At 32.0% G+C, this 23,087-nt stretch overlaps 2 protein-coding genes and 1 pseudogene across 5 annotated transcripts in view; all 3 read right to left on the bottom strand.

Annotated features, from left to right (window-relative positions):
- Nucleotides 1–7,352: 7,352 nt before the first annotated feature.
- LOC128174510 (tripartite motif-containing protein 2-like) lies at nucleotides 7,353–8,436 on the bottom strand (the record flags this gene model as incomplete). Its single annotated transcript, XM_052840049.1, has 1 exon — nucleotides 7,353–8,436. A coding segment is annotated over one exon (1,026 nt), but the record flags the coding sequence as incomplete, so codon positions are not given.
- Nucleotides 8,437–14,242: 5,806 nt separating this feature from the next.
- On the bottom strand, nucleotides 14,243–16,414 carry LOC128172565 (uncharacterized; annotated as a pseudogene).
- A 573-nt stretch (nucleotides 16,415–16,987) lies between these two features.
- LOC128172863 (uncharacterized) overlaps nucleotides 16,988–23,087 on the bottom strand; it is a 35,096-nt gene continuing 28,996 nt past the window's right edge. Inside the window, exons 2-9 of one of the 4 annotated variants that reach the window (XM_052838569.1) lie at nucleotides 21,598–21,765; nucleotides 21,417–21,518; nucleotides 21,221–21,316; nucleotides 19,219–19,348; nucleotides 18,850–18,986; nucleotides 18,136–18,236; nucleotides 17,749–17,890; nucleotides 16,988–17,470 (exon numbers count right to left, since the gene is read on the bottom strand). In XM_052838569.1, the coding sequence (XP_052694529.1) occupies nucleotides 17,286–17,470; nucleotides 17,749–17,890; nucleotides 18,136–18,236; nucleotides 18,850–18,986; nucleotides 19,219–19,348; nucleotides 21,221–21,316; nucleotides 21,417–21,518; nucleotides 21,598–21,703 (999 nt within the window). In that variant the 5' untranslated portion in view covers nucleotides 21,704–21,765 and the 3' untranslated portion in view covers nucleotides 16,988–17,285. The remainder of the gene's footprint in view (nucleotides 17,471–17,748; nucleotides 17,891–18,135; nucleotides 18,237–18,849; nucleotides 18,987–19,218; nucleotides 19,349–21,220; nucleotides 21,317–21,416; nucleotides 21,519–21,597; nucleotides 21,766–23,087) is intronic. The other 3 variants (XM_052838573.1, XM_052838571.1, XM_052838570.1) reach the window with 3 other exon arrangements.

The following is a 23,087-nucleotide window of genomic DNA, read 5'->3' as shown; positions in this document are numbered from 1 at the left end:
TAAATTTCAAGTAAAGAATATAATGTTTTTTTATTAATTTTGTGTTGCCACTGAGTTGTTTTTCTGTAGAATAAAACACAATTTATTGATGAATATGATGTCAGTACACAAAAAGTTAACTTAATGCGACACTTTATAAATAGTGCCTGTTTGGGAGGGAACAGTTAAAATTAACACCCCGAGAAAACCGTTGTCACCCGACGCGATTTCAGTATTTAACATGAAAGTATAACAAAACGTTTTATTAGATATTGTCTGACCTCATTCTGCCAGCGCACATACATATTGTTCTTGAAGGCATTTTATTAGAATTTAGATAAATTCGATTGACAATAAAATGCAAATAAAAAGAGATGTCCAAATGAATTCAAGCAAACGCAACAATATGTTTACGCTTTTTCTTACAAATCAATAAAAAACCCAGAGATATTCCATTTATATGTAAGGGAGTCAATTCGTGGACCTTTTTTTTGTAGTGTCCCATTTGAAGGCTTCATAATATACGCATAGCAAACCTGAACATAAATGAATAAATAACGTCCATGGTAAGACATCCGAAACAGTTGCAGTTACGGACGATGACGCATTTACATTTAGTTGTTGAGTTCAGTTGTTAGTCAGACATTATTGTTGATAATATGGAAAATAATCCAAGTACGAGGTAAATACAAAGTACTCCATACATGTTTATTTGATAATGGACATAATAAATACTGCTTTGAGAATAAGATTAATCTTATTTAAAACAAAAGGCTAATAACACTACATGGTGTTCGCTAAAAAAAGACGTTTTACCTAATTTGTACACATACATACCTCTCCGATATGACATGGGGAGTTAAGTTATTTACACTTCGCTGTGTAGCAACGAACATAAGATCACAAAGTGAATTTAAATGTCTGGTCTAACTTCAGCTAGTATATTGATATTTGTATAAAAGGTTTAAGCTAGTTGATATTGATTGTGAAGGAAACAGGGTGAACAAGACCAAACAAGAATATCAAATATTAAAACTAAATACATGGCCGCCAATACTTTAATTATTAAGCAACAAACATACGATCACAAAGTGAATTTAAATGTCTGGTCTAACTTCAGCCGATGAAAAGTTTAAATGAATGAATTAACTGAAAAAAGTATATTGATATTTGTATAAAAGGTTTATGCTAGTTAATATTGATTATGAAGAAAACAGGGTGAACTGAATATAAGACCAAACAAGAATATCAAATATTAAAACAAAATACATGGCCGCCAATACTTTAATTATTAAGCAAGGTACGTTATCTGTGATGATTTTCATATTTTACCGAGATAGGTTAGCATTTGATACAGTACATATTAGATGTTACTTACAGACAACGTGTTGGAGAATCTCCATGAATAGATGTTGGAATTGTTCTTAGTTGTCATGATATTCCGAGTGTATTATTTTTGTTGTTTTGTTGTTAAACATGACATTTTTTTTATGTCAAATACGAGTAAATATTTTTTATTTTTTTATACAAATACAACCACTGTCAAACATATTTCAATGTTTTCATAATCAATTTTAATACTTTTTTTGTATATAAAAAATTATTTTTCTTTAAATTTATTTGATTCAGGCTTCTCTTATAAGTATTTTTGTACTCAGTTCATTCGGATTAAATATATTAAATATTTAAAAAACCAACATACTTTTAAAGATTTTTAAATCTAAAAAAGAATTAGGTAGTTAAAGTATTACACTATTTCTTTGTCTTATTTCCTGGTTAACTTTGGTTTATTAGTGTTGTTTTAAAACTGTACAGTGCATTCTTATAGATATGACATTTTACATGTTCATGAGAAAAAATATAATAATTGTAATGAATATTTCGTTAATTACTTTATCTCTCTATTTGACCCTTTTTCAAGAATTAAGTACAGCTGTATCAAAAGAACATTATTGTTTACGTACCACGTGACAATCAAATGTTATCCGCTGATTCCAGTTCTAGGTTCTTTGTTGTGTGTGATGTGATAAACATTGTGTTCTTTATTTAAGTCCTACTATTATTTTTCCCTGTATTTTTTACACTATGCAATTCCTACGTGATGTCACTTCAAACAGACTCATCTCTACCTCAGATCTTATATTGACAAATATTTACAGTATATGCTCTGAATTTTATATACATGTATTTGTATTTTTTCTGTCACATATATTCCACATAATATTAAGTATTCCATGCTTGTTTTTGCTCAAATTGTACACAACCTGTTTGTACAAAATGCTAGTAAACAGTTACAGATGTACTGCCATTCGTGGATACCGAAAAAAAAATCATTTTTGGGGGGTGGGGGTGGGGTGGGTCCGACGGTTATATGCGTTTGCAGGGGAGGGGTTTGAGCATATTTTTGGTGAGTTTTAATGCAAATGTAAAGAAAATTGAATTTTGCAGGGAAGTCTACACCCCCCCCCCCGACTCCCGTCTTGATTCAGTTCCATTTGCTCATTGCTGAAAGGTTATACAAGCCCTTGATTACTGTTTACAGGGAAACATTCGCTCCCATTTTGTTTTCACTCTTTTTGCCCTCGTTGTCAGCCGACGAATTAAAGTGGACGATTTATGTTGAATCATACTCTCTGTTTTTAAACACATCTTTGGGCGGGCGAATCGGGAACGTGGCAAACGATTTTGGCGAAAATAACACAAAGCGTAACATAACCTTAAATACAGTATTTTCAGTATTGTTTTATACACAGTCAAATAATTGTGCCTCAAAAGAATTTCTTATTAACTTTTTTGAAAAAAATTCATATAAGAAAAAGAGAATTTTTAGCGAGATAATTTGACATGATGTAAAATGATTGTGAATGGCTATAAAATGGTTAGGCGATTTTCTCCAAACTTACACTTGAAAATTTATGCCGATGTTCTAATCTTTTGATATTTAGAGTAAATAAACATTTATAGATATTTACAGGAAAATATTTATTGATTTCTAAGTCTAGAAGCAATGACATGGAATTTTTTGTTTAGAAAAAAAGAATAAAAAAATAAAATGTTATTCATATCATAATGCTGAAATTCTTTTCTTTTTAAAACTGTATAGTATATTTTATAGTACAATTTGTCATGCAATGCATGAAAAAACATGTGTATTTGGAAAAATAAAATTTTTGGCGGATAAGCACTGAGAGAGATACAACTATAAAGTACAAAAATCAATTCTAAGTCTAGTTTAATTTAATGTTTTCAGAATGCTAAGAAATTTGTTCTAGGAAGTTAGTATTAAATAAATCTGTTATTTCATTAATGTTTCCTAAAAAAGTAAAGTATCTGTTCTTCTGATGAAGGGAATTGACATACCAATTATTCAGTTTATTCACAGACAGTATTGAATCTTCTTTACATTACCACTGTCTCTCATCATCACTACTAGTCTATCATCAATGTCCACACTTAAACTCCACGGGGTCATTAAGCCACAGTTGTCAATGTAGCGTAGAAACTGTCCGTCCTGATCCAGGATGTGGATACGACTCGCAGCGGTTTCGACTGCCAGGATCCGCCCCTGGCTATCTGTAGCGATGCTAAACGGTTTATAGATACCTTTGTACCGAAATCTGAGTTCACCGGCACAATTGACAACAATGATTGCATTATCGTGGACGTCGGCCACACAAATGTCTAAGTTTTTGTTTTCAACGATGTATTTAGTAGTATCGAAGTTACAATTAACGGCGGTTATATAAAGACAGTTTCCCTGGGCATCGAACTGAATAGTTTGTTTCTCTTTGGACCCAGAGTAACGCACAATTTTTGTTTGTTCTTTATCAAAATTATCCATTACAACCAGAAAATCTCCCGATGATGAACAGCAGATAAAAGAGGGGATCCATTCCTTTAGTCTGATAACAACATACTTAAATATATTCTTCACTTTGTTCACAGTAGAATTTTTGGGATCAGTATAAACCAGATTACCATTCTTAGCCACTGCTATGTCCCTTGGCATAATTCCTGACTCTGTTTGGATTGTCTTTACCAGTTCTCCATAATAGTTATAGAGTCTCATGAATTTATCAATGCCGCAAGTCCAAAATTGTCCCATATCTACACAAGACACTTTGCGCAATGATAACCCATGCTGAATGTCGGTGTTTGCGATGATTCGTGGTACATTAATGAGAGTTCTGTCTTCGGGAAAAGACATACTACTTATCGGTTTCAGTATATATCCTTGTTCCTCTGTTTCTAAAGATGACCATGAAACCAAACCAAATTGTCGATGTATCCCGTTTTTCCCAACATGGACCCAAATTGGCAATGGCACCGTCATTTTAGTTCGTAATCTTCTAAATATATCATTTGTTGTTTGGTATGTGGAAACAACTTATATCGTTGGAGTCTTGTAATATTTTTAAATTCGCTATGCTTTGTTTGATTTCAGCAGTCCTAACTGTGTATTCAACTTCCTTTTCATTCAAGACAGCAAGAAGTTTGGAATCTATTTCATCAACTCGAGAATTTTGTTTATCTATAAAAATATCTATTTCTCTATGTAAAATTTCACGCTGTTTGCTAATTTTTGATTTCAATTTTTGTGAGTTTTCTTTCACGTTGTCTTTTTGAACTGGGATCTTTGATGCAAACTTTTGGTATTTAGGATAAATGTGATATTCTAGCTCTTGTAAATCTATTTTTATTTCTAGTTTCTTGCTTTCAAAGCGTTTTAAAATGTCAGTTTTCTTGTGTTGTTCATGGTCACCAGATGAAACACAAAGTGAACAGATCGGACGCTCACATGCCTGACAGTGAAGTTCACATATTTTGGGGGAATGCTTTAAACAAGTAAGAGTGGATCCTCGCTTTCTAAATGGCACGACTCTGTGTTCTATGAATTCATCAGAGAGATGTTCACCCACGCATGCTTTACATAGATTTATGTGACAAACATCACAGTACATAGAGGGACCAGGGTTCTCACAGAGATCACACCGAAACACGTCCTGACCACTCCACTTTCTGTGAGTTAATGCATTTAAATTAAGTTTACAAATTCAACACATATATATCATAAATGCGTTTCGTTTGAGAAATGTGACACATACTAAAACACAGTATATTTTAAATTTTAGGTATAGACCATGTCCAAACTGCACATGGAAAATGTCTGTTAATGCAGTTGTACTTTTTAATGTAACATGTCTGCTGTTGTATTCAGAATAAAAAAATAACAATGACCTATAACGTATGACGTTTTCTGTATTTGATTCAAATATTTTGATGGTATATTCAACCAAGGTGAAGTAATTGGATATGATGATTATATGTGGTTTTGTAAATTTTAAGTAAAGGAAAAAAACATTTTTAATTTTACATGTTTAACATGTTAACATGTTTAATTTATTAATTTTGTGTTGTCACTGAATTGTGTTTCTGTAGAAAAAAACTCGATTTATTGATTACTATGATGTAAGCTTACAAAATGGTAACTGAATGCGCTACAACGTTTTATTAGATATTGTCCGACCTCATTCTGCGAGCGCACATACATATATTTCTTGAAGGCATGTTATTAGAATTAAGATAAATTCGATTGACAATAACATGCAAGTGAAAAGAGATGTTCAAATAGATTCAATCAGACGCAAAAGAATACTTACGGGATTTTTACTAATCATTAAAAAAGTAATCTAAGGGAGTCAATTCATGGAATATTTATTTTGTAGGGACCCGTTTGAAAGGTTCATAATGTATGCCTAGAAAACTTGAGCATGAATGAATTAATAATGTCCATGGTAAGGCATCCGAAACAGTTGCTCGGGGAGTGGTTACGGACGACGACGCATTAAAATTTAGTTATTGAGTTCAGTTGTTGATCATTCATCATCATAGATTATACATTATCATAGATTACATTGTACACGACCCATGTACGAAACGTTAACAACAAACTACATATACACATGAATTTAACCATGGGCATAAAGCATAATTAAATAAGATGAAGGAAACTCTTAATCAGACTGAAAGTATGATAAACTGTATAATATTACACACCAAAACTAAAAATAAACGATTCAGTGCTTTTTAAACGTACCTGTATGTTTTAACATTGCAGTCTCTTGTATTTACACTTATTGTAGCTACCAGTGTGAGATCATCGACATAAATGAATTTAAATGTCTAGCTGGTCCAATATCAATCGATGAAAAAGTTAAAGTGAATTATTCAATTTGAAAAAAAGTATATTGATATTTGTAAAGAAAATCCCCACAAACATCATTCAATATTTAAAGGTACCCGTGCATTATGAGAGGGCGAGCAGTTGTACTTACATTTGTTTATGTAGCTACCAGTGTAAGATCACCAATAACAAGATATTTAGAAGTCTGTTCCAATATCAATTGATAAAAATGTGATTGAATGATTCAAATTCATGAGATATATTGATATTTGTAAAATGGTTTATCCTGATTTATATTAAATCATTAAATGAGAGAGAGAAAGAGAGAGAGGAGAGAGAGAGAAGGAGAGAGAGAGGAGAGAGAGAAAGAGAGAAAAAAGGAGAGATAGAGAGAGAGAGAGAGAGAGAGAGAGAACCGGATGCAAAGCACTAAACACAAACATAGAATAAAATTAAATATGATATCTAATACACTAAACAGTTTTACTAGTGTACGGTATCTGTGATTCAATTTCCGTCAGGCTAGGTAGTGGATGAATACGATTTTGGCTAAATTCAAAGTTTCATCCTGATTAATTTTAATCAGGTAGGTTTTATGTATTTTTAAATTACATTTTCTGATTGATTTGTTTTTGTTTTCTAGATTATTCTTGTATATTTGTTTTGAAAATAAAATAAATTTAAAATTGTGTTTAGATAGTTATTGGTTTTTATTCTAATTTTTTTATTTTCTAAAACTAAAGCTATATGTACTTGTACACACACTTCTTTAACATGATCCATTATATATCTATGATACTTAGTTAATAGCCATTATGATGGAACATCAAATTTGAGGGTTAGTCGTAGAGTTATAAGCAAGACACAGGGCTCACAATTCTCTGTCATGTAAACAAGACGCATGCCCTGGTTTTGTTTACCGGTACCTGGGTTCAATGTACCAGAAAAAAGTTTTGCATCTCGCTTAAAACTCAACGAATTTAACATTCAAATTTTAGTTGCTTATTAAAAATGCCTTACTGACGTTTTGTATACATTAAAATCGGAAAAATAAGTTTTGACCGAAATTGTTACCATGCTCCTTTTATTCATGGATGCGTTATTATTTTTTTGAATAAAAAAGGCTTTTCACTATTGCAAAAAGGTTAATAAAATGCCTAGATGTTAAGTAAATGGTATTAAATTGATTTATTGTTTTAAACAACACATTCATTTTACACAAACGTAATGGACACAATCAATCCGTTTTAATAGTTATATTTGATTTTCTTGATTTTTCCTGTATCATATTCCACCACAATGAGATTATCGTTGCTGTCCACACATAAACCCCTTGGACTCCTCAATCCGCAGTTGTTAATGTAGCGAAGGAAGTGTCCGTCCTTGTCAACGACGTGAATATTGTGGTTATAGTAATCAGATATCAGGATCCAACATTGGCTGTCAGAAATGATTCCAAATGGTCTAAATACCCCAAAGACATGAGATGTGTGACCAGTGTATCGGAATCGGAGTTTTCCGGCGTGGTTGACCACCACTACTGCACCGGCTTCACAATCAGCTACACAAATATCCAAGTTCCTGTTCTCAGTGATACATTTAGGGAAATAATTGATTCTGCTACCTGAATAGAGAGGTTGTTTTTTGTCATCAAACTGAATGCTTTGTTTTTCAGCGAATCCAGAGTAACGCACGACTTTTTCTTGTCGATCATTAGAGACCATGAGAAGGAGTAAGTCACCGGAGGACGTACTACAGACACCATGTGGTGTCCATCCCTGTAGTCTTATTACTTCCCATATCCCTGTGTCCTTTACAATGTTCAACGTTCCATTGAAGGAGTCGCCAAAAACAACACTACTGCAACCTGTCAACGCTATGCCACATGGAATGAACCACGGTCTTGTATTGATTGACTTCAATAATTTTCCATTTAGATTGTACAGTTTTAAGATGTTGTCATAGCTACTCGTCCAAACTTCGTCATCGCGAAGACAACAAACGCTCACCAGAGAATCATGGACAACATGGTCAGTGGTTACTTCTGTAAGGATCTGTGGCTCATCAATTAATGGTCTAGCAGATGGAGGTATGGCATCATCTACAGGAGTAGAACAGCCATTTTCGTCATCTTTCATTGATAATGCTGTTAGAAACCCAAACTGTTCATACATCTTTTCCGTGTTGATCTGATGTGGTGTAAATGTTGGTAAGGAAACTGTTATTTTTGGATGCAATTCTCTGAATATATTATTCTTGGATTTGTATGCAAATTTCTCTATGCCATTCCTTTCCCTTTTGGTCAATAATTGTTTTCATCTTTTGAGAGTTTTCAACAAAAGCAGACATTTGACTTGAAATGCTTTTTGCAATCTCTTGATATTTAGGAAAAATTGAATCCTCCAGTTCTTTAAGATCTTTTTGAATTTCTCCTTTTTTATTTTCAACATATTCTAATATGTCAACTTTTTTGTGCTGTTCATGCTCACCAGAGGAAACACAAATCGCACATATTGAATTATTACACTCTGCACAGTGAAGTTCACATATTTTTGAGGCATGCTTTGGGCATTTTGGAGTAGATCCGCGCTTTTTGAATAGTACGACTGAGTGTTTTTGGGAATCATCTGATAGATGTTCCCCAACATAGGCTTTGCAGAGTTGTATGTGACAAATATCACAGTACATAGAGGGAAGAAGTGTCTCACATAGATGACATCGTAAGACGTCTTGTCCACTGCGATTTGGGTCCATTTTTATACACCGTTTTCCATTCTCGTGAAATATTCTGAAATAACAAGAAGTTTAATTTATCTTCATTTTTTACGATAAAAACCATTTTAGTTCAGAAGCTTAATTTTGAAAGAATGCCAAATATTATGCATTAAGAAAAGTGCTAACATTCACGTCAAGTATTGACTATTTGGGTACATTTTTAAACATTTGATTTAGAAGATTGATGATAAGTTTAATTAAAAATAAGAAAATGTAAGTTATTTTTATAAACTCAATTGTAAGGAGAAAGTAAGCTACTACCTCTACAATCCAACATGGCGATTTCAAGTCTGAGTTTCGTTCAGGTTTTTAAGCGTTGGTAAGTAAAGAAAATGAATATTTAAAGCACTTGTTATTGATCAATACATACACAGGGTTTAAACGAATGAACTGTATCGTCATATGGTTGAAATGGGTTTTGCTTGAATAGGTGTCTTTTCTTACAGTTGGTTTGGTTTGAACATATTTTATTGTATATTTACACAATTGGGCACAATTTTCATATCTTATTAAGCAACAAACATGATATAAAGTATCGGAAAAGGTCACATGTTTAAAACAGATGCAATATATATCACATACATTACTAAAGATGCTAACGGCACTATTAAATAGATATAAATATATAAAGTGTAGTACACTACAAAAAAAAAACGTTCAGATTTTTTTAAATGAAAAGGTGAACCATAGAGAACAAAGTTTCATTAAAACTATAACTAATTGTAACATCGCCCCAGAGCAACACATGTGTGTTGACTATATTCAAATTTCGAATATAAAAAACATTATTTAGCTCGTCTCTGGCACGTGCATACTTAGTAGAAGAGAAAAAATAATGATAAGTGTCTTTTCCACATGTACATAAAGGACTATCAATGATATTATATCGAAATAAGTCACAATTTAGCTTGCAATTATGACGTAGTTTAGTATGGATTATATTGTAGGATCTATCTCCAAAAAGAAGTATGATGGCTGAGATTTATTTATATTTAAAATATCTTTATAGGAAGTATGAAATTGATGAAGGTTGATAGTGAGGTAACTTCCCTGATATGCAGTTCCATTCCCCAATGACTGTTGGAATTAAAGAAGATTTGTACACTTGCAATCGACATTTTTGGTAAGGAATAGTTCTGAGAATTTCTCATCGTATAATTAGACAAACTACACCGCTTGTCTGGAAAACATTCCTTAATGTTAGAAGGAATTATATTTTTATCTACCTTGAACATTGTTTTTAGTCTAGCTATTTTACGTTTTGTACTAAAAGAATTCCAACCTGCTTCTAAGAAGAGCAAGTCTCTGGAAGCAAAAATTGATAAACCAGTAACAATTCTAGCAGCAGTTAGTTGTACTTGTTTAAGCTTTTCTGTGTCTGCAAGAGAACATCCTCCCTAAACTTCTGAAGCATATCCCAAATGTGGCCTAATGAAGGATGTGTACATATGCGATAAAGATTAACGATTTAATTTAAATTGTATGTTATATTTCTTTATTTAGATTTATTTTTTTGTGTGCCTTTGCTATTATGTTATCCATACAAGCTGTCCATCTGGGATTTTCGGAAAAAGTTAATCCTAAGTGTTTATGGCTAGTCACAAACTCTATGTTACAATTTTGAAAATTTAGAGATGGATATTTAAAAACATTTTTGTTTTAAAATACATAACTTTTGTTTTTGTGTGATTAAATTTAAGGAGCCACTTTTTAGACCAATTATCTAATTCTAAAAGATCCTTATTTATGTTATTTTCTATGATTTTTAAATTTTCCGAAGAATCTTGTAAACTATTATCATCAGCAAATAGTGTACAAAAAGTAAGCATATTATTAGCTACATCATTCATATATATCAAAAACAAAAGATCGAGGTCCTAATACAGATCCCTGAGGAACCCTTGCATATAATGTATTCACAGACAAATATGTATTACGGTACACAACTCTCTGTTTCCTATTAACTACGTAGCTCTGAAACCATCTCAACAAATTACCATCGATTCCATACGTTTGAAGCTTAAATAACAAACCCTTGTGTCATACTCGATCGAAGGCTTTAGACAGGTCACAAAAAACTACACAAGTTGTTTTGCCTTCATCAATGGCTTTTAAAATACAATCATAAGTTTCAATAAGCTTCAAAAATTGTACAAATGCTCAAATACAATGCGTTCCATTATTTTACCAACACAACTAAAAAGCGAAGCAGGTCTATAATTTGACGGTTCAGACGGGTAATCTTTCTTAATTAAAGGAAGTGCATTTGTTATATTATTTTCGATGAGCGAGGAAATATACAGTCGTTCAATGATCTATTGAAAAGTAAGCATAAGGGTTTAACAATTGTATATATTGTGCTTTTCAACACCTTGTGACTAATGGTATCTGGTCCAATGGCTTTGTTTGAAGGTAAAATTGTAATTATATCTATACTATCTTGCTCTTTAATGACAATGTTGTCTACATCACTATCACATAAAGAAAACATATATGGTAATTTAACTCCATAATCATCAACACATGAAATCGGAGAGAAAAAATTATTGAGGACATATACTTTATCTTCATTAGAGAATACATTTGACTGATATCCATTATTAGAAGAATATACTAATGGGGGAATAACTGTTAGGGATTTAACACTAAATACATCCTTTAAAAGTTTCCAAAAAAGTTTGGTATTATTTGTACTAGCATCAGCAAGATTTAATTCAATGCTTTTATAGTAATTATTTATCGATTACTTTTTCATGTTGTTTGCTTTATTTCTTGCTTTTCGAAATTTCCGTAAATCGCTTAATTTATTTGATTTTTGTGCTTTCTCCGTAAACGATTTTAAATACGAATTTCTCTACGTAAAACCGAATCAAACCATGGTTTATCTCTTGGCCTAGTAACAATAGTTTCCTCAGGTATGCACTCGCTGACGTGTCCTAAAAAAGTTGAAGTAAAATCTTGAAAATGATTAATATCAGTAGCATAGTTCAGTTCCATAATTATTTATGCTAATCCGAATCAGAAATTAAGGTATTTAATTTCTCAAAGTTGTACTAGTATTTTCTGTTTCTTAGTAAGCATTAATCTGTTGATGCTAATGTGAAGAAGATATTCAAAACGTTTTGTCACAAATTTTATAGTAAATAAACGGACATGTTTCTGAAATAAAAACTCAAATAAAATATTCAAATTTTATAATATCTCAGTAATGTCAAATCTTCATATTGGGTTATTTGCGTTAGCTCTTTAAGTATGCAAAATTGACAATTTCAGGTTTTTGATGCTACTTCTAAATATCAATACAGCCTTCGCAATCTACCAATTATTTCTCCACGTGTTATATCAACTGAAAATGCTATGCACGGTTGTGCTCACTTTCTTGGACTGCTAGTGATGCTCTAAATTGTTTTCAAAAATGGACATTTTTCCTTTTACCGGTTAATACAATTCTTATTATGGTACAATTTTGCAAACTTTGAGAAGCACCTTGTCTCAGTTCACGGGTTAAAATAATTCTTATCAGAAATAATGTTACGCGTTTCTACACTTTGTCGACAGTTGTTTCTTCAATAAAAATGGAAGTCCTCATTGGAAATCAAAAAATTGTTTTGTTAAAAACCATTCGAATTGCACACACAAGTACTCTTATGTTGACATTAAAAAGACGCTTTAGTTTCTGATAGACAAAATTTATGTATTTTTTTTTGGAAATCAAGTCTTCCAACAATCTGTTGGAACTCCCATGGGTACCAATTGTGCCCCATTGTTAGCAGATCTATACATTCTAGTGAACTTGAAATAAAAGATACAACAGAGTCTGCCTCATCTGTTTCATATTTGGATATTTTACTGGAAATGGACATTGATGGTAACCTAACAACAAAACTTTATGATATACGCGATTACTTCAAATTTTCTTGTCAACTTTTCTTACTTATGTACATTTTGAAGCAATACACCTTCATCACCTGCACGTGGTGCTTTTGTCTCTCAGTTAATTCGATACGCAATGACATGCTCTTCGTATGAGCAGTTTGTAAGGCGAGGCAAGATACTGAAAAACAAGTTGATAAAACAGGACTATGAACAGTCTCATTTGAAATCATATTTTCGTAAGTTCTATGGTCGATAGAACGACCTTGTCAGCAAATACAATCTTCCACTGGGTCTCATGCTGACTGACGTTTTTCATACTTATTGTTAGACCATAATTAATCGCCTACTTGTCTACGGACCTTTCCGTTCTTTTCCCCCGATTACGACAAAGAGCAAACGGCGCGTGTGACAGGTCAGCAGTCCTGCTTACTCCTCCTAGGCACCTGATCCTACTTCTATATTTTCCGTGTTGCTCTGCTATGAATTTGTATTTCGATTTATGGATTTTTGAGATGGTTGATAGTTTGGTATTGTCATTTTTCTTTCTCTCAAATGCATACTTTTGGTGTAACGGCTTAAACTTCAAACCAGTATTTGGTGCTGCGATGAGAGTTTACCATTCTCTTGAAATTCCTTTTTATGCATATTTCAAGATCATATACGACACTGTCCTATTTCCTATTTTCTTAATCAATTTCGTTTAGTGAGAGAGACTTTTGAAGAAATTCGTACTAAATTTTCATTCCTACGTCATACATTCCAACACTTTCTAATTACTATATACAAAGTGTACATAACCGACCAGTTTTAAACGGATAATAAAGGGGAATATATCAGATATCTTATTATCGCATTATCACTGATGTGAGATAGGTTTGTCCAATGAGAGACAGCAGTGTGAGATTTTTGTCTCATGCTTTGTATTACTAAGACGCTTTAAACGTAAACATACGTTATCTACTGTAGGGAAAAGCAAAATAATAGATTGAGATTATTAATAAAGTAATTGTTTTGCTTAATTATTTATAATCTATCGTATTTAAAAAAAGGTGTCATATGCTCTCATTATGACTTGCACTATTTGAAACAGGCGGAGGGATAAACCGAAGGCAATCTCTTGAACTTTATAACAGAAAGTTGTCAGACATCATTTTTAAAGTAAAATAATGCGACCAAGAATATCATTCATTATATACTAATGTGGGATACCCTCGTCTTAGACCGTGAATATTTCCCCCCGGGTGGAATTACACTATCTCACACTCGTAATAATTAATCATTCTATTAGTCTTAGATCTGCTTTGAAAGCCATTTTGAGTAAAAAGTGTGTCTGAGATAAATTTATATATCCATGATATGTCCAACTTTGTCGAACGACAGGGATTTAGTCCCCAAGAAAAACAGAAGGAAGAAATATGAAAAAAATGTTTTAATCACAAAAACAATTTTTGATTAAAAAATATCAATACGACATTTCATTCAAATGAATAATTCAAATACAGAAATATTTAAAATGTCATTGATGATTCATTAAAATTTTAACATGTGCGTTTTCGTTGCTTAAGGTCTGATTATTGAGAATTGATCTACACGTAATATTGAATTTTTTTAATTTTTCCAGTACCTATCTCAGCCACAAAGAGATTGTCCCTGTTGTCCACACATAGACCCCATAAATTGCCATTGGTACTATAGTCAATGTTGCGAAGGAAACTCCCGTCTTCTTCAAGAATCTGAATATTCAGGTTGTTGAAATCAGATGTAAGTATTCGACATTGACTGTCGGTTGTGATTCCGTACGGTCTGAATAAATGAAACACTGTATAACGAAATCTAAGTTTCCCGGCATGATCAACTACGACCAAGGCACCTGCATCACTGTCTGCCACACAAATATCTAAGTTTTTATTTTCAGAGATGCCTTTAAATTTAAAAGCACAGATAGGTGAATATAAAGGCTTTCCACTGTCGTGGAATTGAATGCTCTATTTCTCCATAGAGCCAGAGTAACGCAGAACTTTTACTTGCTTACCGTCATCATTGGCCAGAACTACTAAAATGTCATCCAACGACGACGTACAGACACCGCAGGCTTTCCAGCCCTGTATTGGAATCACCCTCGGAGTATCTGTATCCTTCACTATATTCAGAGATTCCTCTAAATAATCAGCATATATCAGATCACCACACCTTGCCACAGCTATACCAAGAGGATAACTACCTGATCTTGTTTGAATTGCCTTAAGAAGTTCTCCCTTTAGATTATAGAGTCTCATGTTTCTGTCATAGCCACTTGTCCATATTTTGTCATCATTTAGACAGGACACATTCCATAATCTATTAGGATCTCCCCATTCAGTGGCAATATCTAATGTGATACGTGGCGTATCCATGAATGCTCTTTTTAAAGTAGATTTATCGTCCTTTGCAGTAGATGTAGCTGAAAGGAAACCAAACTGTTGGGAAATCTGTTCTTTATCGATTTGATGGGAAATAAAAATTGGTGAGGAAAGTGTGAAACACGGAGGAAACCTTTTGAATTCAGCATTTCTGGATTTGTATGCAGAAATAAGGCAAACATCGCTTGAGTCCAATATCTTTTTTAGATCTTGAATAATTTGTTCTATTTTGGAAATTCTGCGTTCAATATCAGATTCATTTTTATGTAGAGCAGACATTTGTTCTTTGTTCTTTTCGGCGTTGTTAGATTTCAGCTTTTTTATAACAGTATCTATTTCTCTATGCCATTCTTTTCCTCTTTTGTCGATTTCATTTTTTCACTTTTTGAAAGTTTTGCTTGAGGCAATTTTTCTGCATTGAGATTTTAGATGCTATCTCTACGTATTTTGGCAAAATGCATTCTTCTAGTTCAAGTAAATTACTTCGAAGATCTGCCTGTTTGCTCTCAACTCGGCTTAATAAATCAACTTTTTTGTGCTGTTCATGTTCACCAGAGGAAATACACAGCGCACATATTGGACTCTTACAGTGTTTACAGTAAAGGTCACATATTTTTCTTGAATGTTTTGGGCATTTTGGAGTAGATCCTCGCTTTTTAAATGGCACAATTGTGTGGTTTTTGAAATCATCTGATATATGTTCCCCAACACATGCTTTACACATCTGTTTGTGACAGATGTCACAGTACATAGAGGGAACAGGTGTATCACATAGGTAACATCGTAAGATGTCCTGTCCACAGCAAGCTGGATCCATTGTAATCCACTCTATTCATATATTGTTTAAAAATCAATGAAGAAATCCATATATATTGTTAAAAATTTTCACCCAAATAAAAACGATTACAAAACATTATGCATGATATAAAAGAAGAATAATACCACAATAAAATTATTATTATACATAGTTATTTTATGATTAATCATCGGTATTTAATTCGAAGCTTGAGATAATAATGTTTTAGTATAAGTGTATACATACAGAGAGACAAGAAATCACAAACCTCTAGATCTATGGCGATCCAGGTATCGGTTCTCTCATGATCAGGAGAGATTTGCTGTGTGTCGTTACGGGTTTGTTTTGTACGTAAATTCTGTTTTGATGCTCTGATAATCGGGTCTATGCAGATCTCTACGCAATAGACTGGCCTGAGCGGGATTTAAACTGTTTTGCGTGTGTAAGAACAGTTACCAGATCAGTAGTTATAAAAGACAACCTTGATGTAAGACACATAGTATTTCAAAACAATTAATGCAGACAATTTTGAAACATATATCTCGACGTTTAAACTCCAGTGCTTCGATCTCGTTTTTTAACAATCGATTAAACTTTGTCTTTTTATCGATCAAAAAGGTGTATAATATTAACTAAATGTTGACTTAATAGTATAACCAACCCCCTGTGAATAGAATTGCAGATCTTCACGCTCAGCAGGTAGATGATTGTACACTACCAACGTATATGTATATACTGTTCATATTTTAACACACAAAGATTATTTAATGAAAATCTAGAAGGACTGTAAAGTTAGCATTAAAAACTTTCAATTCTGTAAAAAAAAATATTTATGATTTTAATAAATAATATTATGAAAAAAAAATTAACAGCAGCTGTCCACATTGTATTTCCTTATTAGCGTAAACTGAAATTATATTACTGTTATTAAAATGAATAAAAAAAACTAAAACTAAAAAACTCTACCTATATGAAAAACCTCTTTTTATTAAGAAAATCATGATTTATACATTGTAAATTTTAATCTAGATCACATGCCTTTTACTTCATAACAAATCTTCAAAGACATTAGGTTCCAAATCAACACACAATTCAAGGGGCAAATCAATGTTATTGTTCATCGTAGCTTGGGTACTGTCTCATGAAGATTTAAACTGAGCTAATGTTTAAAAAATAAGGAATCATTCTTTATGTATTCTGGATATTCAAAGATTTACTTCTTATTATTTGATCCTTAGATTGCTTAGGATGATAAAATTGCTCCTTTTTGAGATTGTTACAGTTTCTGAAAAATCACTTCATAAATGTTATAGTCCACACATTTCATGTCAGAGAGACGACTTCTCAAATCATGAAAGAACAATTCACAAACATCTGCAGCGTCGTTGATACTTCTTGTTTGACATAGTCCAGCCATCAAACTAGGAGAAATCCATGCTCTCACGCATTTTAGTAGGTCCTCTAGAAAGTATGAGTTGATATTTTGAAATATATAATAAATACTGGAGCTTATGTCCTTTGCATAACAATGGATTTGATTTTGAATTTTGACGTTTTACATTAAATTCCCAGATTTAACTTGCTACGCAGTTGATTTGATTCATTTTCTCTTCATGACCAGGTGAGTTTTGTATACTTTAAATAAAATGAATTAACTGTCGTTGAAATTGCTCAGTAGAGCTTTCACTTTGAACGTTGGAAGTTCGCGACTAAACCAAGAATACAGTAAAGTTACTTACTATTCTGATACATTTTGACTCTTCTATGCGTAAAGTGCAGAAATTCCACACCATTATCCTTCCCTATTTCCACAAATGCTGTTTTAATGTCAGTCTCCGTTCGTGCGTTATTGACAGGGACGAATGTATTCCTCAATTCCTCCTTCGTTTATAATAATGATAATAATAGTAATGATAATAATATATACATTTGTTATAATGATAATGATGTAAACACATTCAGCACATTTAAATACAAAACTGATTTTTGATTACACGGCACTCAAAGTAATACATGAACATTCTTTTATCCCCATTATTCTTAAACTATAGGCATCGATTTGAATTCCATTTTAAACGAATGCGACAACCATTTTAAATACTCATTATAAAATCCGTGTGCAGTACCTTTGATATGACATTTCTTTGGTAAAGTTGATAAAACGTAGATGAACACATTTCATTTATTTCCAGAGGGTCAGTGGGAATGTTCACGAAAAAAATTGCACCTGTAATGTTGATATAAATTTACACTTTAAATTTTTTGTCAAAGTCAACATCACAATAACACAATCATCTACAATATAATTTATTTTAAAGTAATTTCCCTTTGATTGCCTTTCCATAAGATGCCTTATGAGGAATCATTATAATGAATTTAAAAAAATGTATCACTAATATGCTTAATTGTTTTTTTTTAAAATTCTTCAGGACAATAAAATAAATTACATAGAATAAAAACATAGAAAACAAAATCTAAAACTTCAACTAATACTACCAACTATTTTAATTATAAAAAAAATAACAACTACATTTTGAACAGTTTTGTTTTCTAGTGATTAGGATGGTGTAGGCCATGCGGCCAATTGCTCTGGAGTCAGAAGTCGACTGTCAACTTCACACCTGATTTGGTTATATATATATATATATATATATATATATATATATATATATATATATATATATATATATATATATATATATATATATATATATATATAACAGTGTAACACGTACGAAGAGGAAGACTTTTTTTTTTAAAAAGCGGATTTTAACCTCAGCTGCCTTGGTGTACAAACGTATTGCTTTAGAGTCTGCAATGTTTCGATACAAGTTAATTACCTCTTTTCATTTCAGTGAGTCTGGCCCGGATGAAAGTTTTTAAATCCTCTGCCGCTAAACTCCTAACCTTCGTTGTTTCTTCGTCACTTACCAATAGACCAGGAACGAACATCAATGCATTTTCAAGTACAACATACCTACATGTACAAATAAGCATTTATAAACCGCCGTTGTATTGTTTTATGGATTTTAGAGATGGTTCACAGTTTGTTATTGTCATTGTTTCACGATGAACCGTGGTTAAAAATCTCATACACTTGCTTTTTATTGTTTTACTGGAAACAAATCAGACTCTCTCCTTTGTTATATTTTTCGTAGAGCTTAGAAATAAGAGATTTTTCTTTAATGTTGACTAATTTGCTGACTTACTCAGAAAGAAATTGCACCATCAATGAACAGGTTCCAATATCGATGGTTTTGTCAGGTAAACAGGGGTGGTATGCGCTTCCAGGAATATTGTGTACTGCTAAGAAGTCGTCCTTTATCTCATTCTTAAAATCTAGAAATGGTATATATTTTCTCTTGAATTTCATTACAAAACCATCAACATATGTTTGATGGTAAAAATTGAAGAAAGTAATAACTATCAAACAATTTGAGGAAAAACTTATAATTGTATAAATGTAGTGTCAATCTTAAGATTGTAACACAAAATTATATTCTTTTTATCTTTTTATCTTTTATATGTACATTTGATACAAATACATATATACCATATATACCATTCACTCAAACCCCACCACTCACAAACATATATAAAAAATAAACACCTCATTTTACATTATGATGTTTATTAGAAATTAAGGTAACTGTCTATGCGTCAAAAAACAACGACTGACGTAGTTCGCGCGTTATTACGTCTTGTCCGTGCCCGATGTAATTGATATATTTAACAAAGAAACTAAGCTGATATAAAAAATGATTTAAAATTATTATTTTAATCATTATTTAAACAAATTAATTGTTTTTAAAACTAAATCATATGTTAAAGAAAAGTTACTTCATTACTGTTGTTATACCGAGTTCATCACTTATTTTTCGATTACTCTTTTTTTCTATTACAATTTTCTTTTATGCTAGTAAGGTCCATATTCAGAACAGAACATTTTGCTTTATCATAAATATTGGCTTGCTTCAGTTCTTCTTCGATATTCCTGTGTGTATTTTTTCTCTCTCACATTTTAATGAAGTGTTTATGTCAATATTTAATTCTTTTTTTTTTCATTTCATCCTTGATTGTGTTTTTAATTTTCGCCGTTTAACTTTGACAATATATTTTTCATGCCCCTACACATACCATTCTTTGTTACCATTGTTTGTTTTCTTTCTTAAAGGCTTTTATAAATTGAATGTAGATACATTTCATCTGTTTTCTCACCTGCTGTGTCCGAGATTCGACGGGAATTTTTATTTCTAGCTTATTTGTCAATTTTGTCAGATACATTTTGAAGTAAGGTTGATGCATGATTAATGTTTTATTTAACGATGTTGTTGTTGTCTTTTGTGCCCGTAGCGGATGATGATGTCGACAAACGAGGTCAAGGGGTAGCACGATAACTGTCCATGTTCGTGTACACAGTGCTCAACTTAGATAAATGCACAGATGCACTTTAAATTACGTTCTTATCTAAGATAAGATCGCAACCTACTGCACACCCCGTGACTCCAAACAACACCTCTTACGGATAACGTCCATTTGCACACTGACACTTGAAAAAAAGCTATTTATTTTGTACCTCGCCACTATTGGTCGCGTGCTCCTTCTGCGTTATGTATGGGTGTGATAGAACTATTTTAGATTTAAGGTATTCAATGTATAACGACCACATTTCGTATTTAAAAAAATGAATGTTCTGATATTCTTAATCATGATATCATTTGGAAGGTGTTATCAAATAAAAAAAAACTCCACCAAAGGAATTTTCATTGTTTTCTGTTTTAATATTGTCCAATCAATTGCACCTTGAATTTTGCATTGAAGTTTGTGAGCAACACGTGTTTTATTTAGATATTGTAAAGAGTAACTTAAAAATTCAAACTACTGTGGAATCATTAGAGTTCGTGGTGGCTAAATTTTCGTGGAATTCGTGGGTACCTCTCATCCACGAAATAACATCCTCCACGAATTGAAAAATTAGGTTAATAAAGGCATATTTCCTTTTGTAGATATATAAGAATTCACGAAATAACGTCCCCACGAACCTGTAAAATTTACGAAAATTGTCGCCCACGAAATTTAATGATTCCACAGTAATCTCTTTTTGAACACTTGCATAAACTTTCTCTTTATCAAAATGTAAAATAAAATGAAAAATTTCATTTATCATGACATAATATTATGTAAAAGTTAAATTCAATCTTAATAACTAACCTTCTGCATTCTTCACCAAAGCGGAAAAATCATTTGTGGGTTGATCATTCAATGTTACACATATTTCACACGACGCCGATCTTTGTCGAATGAGTTCTATAAATAAAAGTTATAATTATAGTGAAAAAAATAAATCATGTTGATTTTGATTGGATACAAATGCATATAATTTATTCATTAAAAATTTGTATCCTACCGATCATTATCCTTAGAAACGGAAAGATATTTTTTCCGTCATTTGTTCCGAAATCTGCAAGATTGATCTTTGATTTAAAATCCAATCCATCAAGATATTTGTCTGAAAAAGAAACAGAAACATTTTTTTCATAAGCAGAAAACGCGAATCAGAAGAGAAATTTCAAATTAGTTATACTTACTGAAAATATCTTTCAACCTTCCCACATTTGGCAATAGGAACAAATCAAAATTCTCTGAATTGACATGAGAATACTCTGGGTTCATCTTTGGCTTAAACATTGCCATTCCAATGCCTCTGTCTATGTTTTTAGACGTGCAATTTTATCCTTAAATCTTCTTTGGTGATCCTTCGATAAAAAACCAAAACGGTAAATATTAAGAGTGACACTAAAATTATGTTTAGTTTAAAACCACTCAGCATTTTTACAAGAGGAAGGGCGTTATATCCCAAGACTTTACAATTGCTTACCTCTCACGAACAAAATTTAACAATTTACTTGATTATATTCATTATATATTAGCTTTGAACTCATTCCCCCCAAATCTATCGTAAAAATGGATTCATGATGTTTCCAGTTTTGATAGGCTTACATTGTCTGTGCATATGGATATAACTCACTCTTCCAAAATCAGAGTGTCAAATTTGTTCCTTTATCATGTTAGCTTTCTACAATAAGCCCTTCTTCTGTGTCGCACAGAGCTTAAGTTAAACATATTTGGAAACAAAATGTCCTAAGCGAATGCAATTACTCTGTTATTCTGTAAAGTTTTATACTATTTAGGTAAAGTTCCGTTTGCATGTCTTACATGGCAGAGCAGGGAGATTAAATATAGCATCAAAGTAGCAACATTACGTCTCATGGTTAACTTGACGTTTAGAGTTGTCTTTCCGCTATGCTTGTTGCGAACTTTGCACACTTAGAGAGTGAAAGGAGAAAAGAAAGTAGAACGTCAGTGACATGTACCACTCAAAATGTGCTTTGCGCTTTAAGGAAGTCTTCTCGTTCTCAAACATACTTCTTATAATAAGAAATTCAAGAAATGTTGACACAGTAAAACAGATCATAAAACCAATAGATTCTATCAGTTAAATCAAATTTGACTCTCTTGTTTTTGCATAAAGGTCAGGTCAAGTTTACTACCCTTTTCCTCAACTTTAAAGATGATAAAAATAAAAGTAATTGTTTTCAATTAAGTAGACATCTGTTTAAGATATGAAGTTTCTATTCTTCAATAAAACGATAGAATATCAGAATGTATATCAGATTATACTACTAAATGGGAATAAATATTGAAACTATAATTGATATTGCTTAGTCCGCATTTCCTCTAATTCTCTAAAATTTTGAAGATATTTTGATAATTTTTTATGTTTCCAATATTAAAATATTTCTTATTTTTACGTATTATAAAGACGTCACATAAAGATATAAATTGACAGAAAAGCTAATGTATTGACTATTTAATAAGAAAGAAAAACTGATTTTAATGATTTTTTCACACATATCAATGTATAAATGAGCGCTTTAAAAAGTTTATAAAAATGTAACTTGATAAACAAATCTTATTTTAAAGACAAATTCTGAAACCAAAGTATCAAATTATTAGTTCACATTAGTTAAAAAAATCCAACATTACTATTATTGTTTTAAAAATGCTAAAACAGACT

The sequence above is a fragment of the Crassostrea angulata genome, chromosome 2 (assembly GCF_025612915.1).
Source record: "Crassostrea angulata isolate pt1a10 chromosome 2, ASM2561291v2, whole genome shotgun sequence".
NCBI lineage: Eukaryota > Metazoa > Mollusca > Bivalvia > Ostreida > Ostreidae > Magallana > Magallana angulata.
This window is presented reverse-complemented; position numbering and strand designations above follow the sequence as displayed.